At 35.2% G+C, this 3,499-nt stretch overlaps 1 protein-coding gene across 2 annotated transcripts in view; it reads right to left on the reverse strand.

Annotated features, from left to right (window-relative positions):
- Positions 1 to 1,525: 1,525 nt before the first annotated feature.
- Positions 1,526 to 3,499, reverse strand: part of ADAD1 (adenosine deaminase domain containing 1 (testis-specific)) — a 142,635-nt gene continuing 140,661 nt past the window's right edge. For both annotated transcript variants that reach the window (XM_006866271.1, XM_006866270.1), the window contains exon 11: positions 1,526 to 1,689. In XM_006866271.1, coding sequence (XP_006866333.1) covers positions 1,576 to 1,689 — 114 coding nt within the window. In that variant the 3' untranslated portion in view covers positions 1,526 to 1,575. The remainder of the gene's footprint in view (positions 1,690 to 3,499) is intronic.

The raw sequence follows: 3,499 nt of genomic DNA on the forward strand, positions 1-3,499 counted from the left end.
ATGGCTAAGCTTCATCTGTCATACTTTGGACATATTGTCCAGAGGGAACAGTCGCTGGAGAAGGATGTCGTGTTGGGTAAGGTGGAGGGTCAGAGAAAATGAGGAAGACCCCTAACAAGATGGATTGGCCAAGTGGCATCATTGATGGACTCAAGTGTGACAGCGGACATTGTTTCGTTCTGCTGTGCATGGGGTCGCTATGAGTCGGTTCCGTCTTGATGGCACCTGACAACAACTAATTTGAATTATATTCAATTATATTTGGGAAAATTGGATCTTATAGAACATTTGAAATTTTCAATCTTATATAAAATATATATGATCTCCACAAATAACCCATTGCTGATGAGTTGATTTGGACAGAGTAGAACGTCTCCATTTAGGGTTTCCGAGGTTGTAAATTTTTATGGGACCAAACTTTTCTTTTTTACATGAAATGGCTGGCAGATTCAAACTCTAAACCTTTTGGTTAGCAGATAAGTGCTTAACCAATTGCACCACCATGTCTTCTTGCATATATGATGATGTTGTTGTTGTCAATTAGCACTAAGTTAGCCCGACTCACAGCGACCCTGAATAGGGTTTCTGAGGAGCCGCTGATGAGTTTGAACCTCCAACCTTTCAGTTCAAACCGACCTCTCAGTCAACTGTTTATCCTGCAGTGCCACACCAGGACATATACGATAATCCTCCTTAATTAAAATAACTGATTTATCAAACTATTTCCTAATATGATTAGCAGTTTTCTACAGTTATTTGTAGAGTTTTCATTTATGAACTTCTTTGATATTGGATAATACTTTAGTTACTGTCTTTTTACTATCACCTAGCAAAAATGACCCTTAGAAGGCAGGATTGTGAGATTTATCTCTTATACTTTGGACTTGTTGTCAGAAGGGACCAGTCCTTGGAGAAGGACATCATATTTGGTAAAGTAGATGGTCAGAGAGAAAGAGGAAGACCCCCAACAAGATAGACTGACACAACAATCGTCAGTGTGGTGCAGGACTGCGCAGTGCTGTGTCTAGACTCACTATAAGTCAGAACCCACTAGATGACACCTAACAACAACAATTCAACAGGCCCTCAAATGCCTGTTGAAATAATCAACAAATGAATAAGAATTACTATTTATATTCTTGACTTGTAATTTTTAATTAAAAAAACAAAACAACACTTGAATGAGATGGCTATACAATATTGAACACCTTAGGTACATGGATAGCTTTATAATTAAAGCAAAATACTTTACAGTACAAGTATTATAAGCAAATGAAATTTCTTTTTAAACTCACATAAAAAAAAGTGATGGTTTTAAAATGACTATAAAAATGAATACAAAATGCTACGTATGAATCATGTATTTCTTTTTCCAATGAGTGAAAATTTAAAAACCCTTAATATTTTAATGTAAAGTAACATGAATATGTAACAAATGCTTAGCAACCTCTGGACACTGTTGTTGGTAAGACCTTGATTTTAAGAGCTGAAAGCCATTAATATTTTAAAAACATCTTTACTAGTCAAATACACCAAAAAGTACAAGATTTTTAATATGACAAAAGATTGCCTAATTCACATGCTAAATTGCTCTATACAGGGAGACTTCACAATCCAGGAGCCATAGCCATGTTGCTGTAAGTAGGATTTCAACAAAGTTTTGGCCTCTTGATAGAATCCAGACATACACTAGGAGGGAAAAAAATGAATTACAGAAAATAAACATAATTTGATTTATGAAAAGTAAGTAACTCTAATTTTATTCCTAGTTTGATTTCTTTAAAAAGTCAATAAACAACTTTTTGAATCTCTATTTTTTTTCTCAAAATTATTTCTGAAACTTAAAAATTATTTTTCTCCCCAATACAATGACAAGAATTTTTTTAAATAAGAGAAGAATTAATTCATACTCATTAGATGAAATCTGAAAACTCGATAAAACACAGAAAGAAAAAAAATCACCAGTAATCCTAAAACCATCAATACTATTATTAGTATTTTGGTCTATTTCCTTTTAGGCCTCTATAAACAAAACTTTATAAGTGAACTTTTGATTTAGCTATAATTTATATATTATATAAAAATGTACCCATTGTAAGTATTCAATTTGAAGATTTTTTTGTAAATTTACACAGTCTACTTTTAAAACAACTCCACTACTCCCCTTAAACCCACCTAGATTCAATCTGTGTTCCTAATACAAACCCCAAGCAGCTACTACTCTAAGTTGTATCTTGAGAGCTTGGCTTTCTAGAAATTTTATATTAAATAAATTATTGTTGTTAAATGCCATCGAGCCAATTTCGGAGGAACAGGTGGTAGGTGTGAACTGCCAATCTTATAAGTAAGAGTTTACTGTTTATTCTACAGTGCCACACCAGGACTCCATAAACAGATTGACACTATATTCTGTTGTTTCATGCTTCTTTTTGTTAGTATAATGTTTTCAGATTCATTCATGAAATTTGATATATCAGTAATTTGTTCAATTTAACTGCGATTAGTATTCCATTGTATGGATATACTACATTTTGTTTATATATTCACCAGTAGAAGAACATTTGAATTATTTCCAGTTTTTGGCTATTACAAAGGGACTTCAAGAAGCTTGTGGAAAAAATTGAAATACAAAAATATGGAGTTTTTCCATGAACTTTGTAAAGTCACTTGTATGAATAATAACACTGTTATAAACATTCATGTGCCTTTGTATGGACATGAGTTTTTGTTTCTTCTAGATCCTAGAAGTAGAATTGTTGGATTGCATGATGCATTTATCTTTGTAAGAAATGAACTGTTTTTGAAATTGGTGGTGGTGGTGGTTATGTGCCGTGGGAGTCAGTTCTGACTCACAGCAATCTTCTACAGGGTTTCCGAGGCTGTAAATCTTTACAGGAGCAGAAAGCCTCATCTTTCTCCCGTGGAACAGCTGGTAGTTGCATCATTTTACATTCCCATTAGCAAAATCACAAAAATTTACTCTTATGCTTTCTTTTGGGTTTTATAGTTTCGGGTTATGCGCTGTGGAGTCGGTTCCAACTCACAGCAATCCTGTATAGGGTTTCTAAGGCTGTAAATCTTTTTTTTAATTCTTTCTCTCCCCCTCCAGTGTCTGTTTTATAATATAATGCAAGGAAAACCAAGATTCAAAAGACAGCCAATCATCTTAACATTATGCCCCACTTCTCCCCATTCCAACCATGTCTCAATCTCTGTATCCCAGAGCCTTGTCGTTCCAAGGTTGTGCATACACCATTATTTACCATTGTCCCACTTAGCCCACTCAAATCTGCCTGTTCTCCCATCTGCTTTATTCTTCCATTTCCCTCTCCATTCTTGTATATTGCCCCCCTCCCCAGCACCCAAACTATCATGTGTCTAATCCCTGCCCTATGCTCCATCTTCCCCTCCCTCCCCTCACCCACCCCCAACATCCCAGCAATCAGCAAAGAATTCCCCCCATCCCCGTTTAGTATGGGTTCAGTTTCTTAGTCTTTTA

Source organism: Chrysochloris asiatica, unplaced genomic scaffold (assembly GCF_000296735.1).
Source record: "Chrysochloris asiatica unplaced genomic scaffold, ChrAsi1.0 scaffold00088, whole genome shotgun sequence".
NCBI lineage: Eukaryota > Metazoa > Chordata > Mammalia > Afrosoricida > Chrysochloridae > Chrysochloris > Chrysochloris asiatica.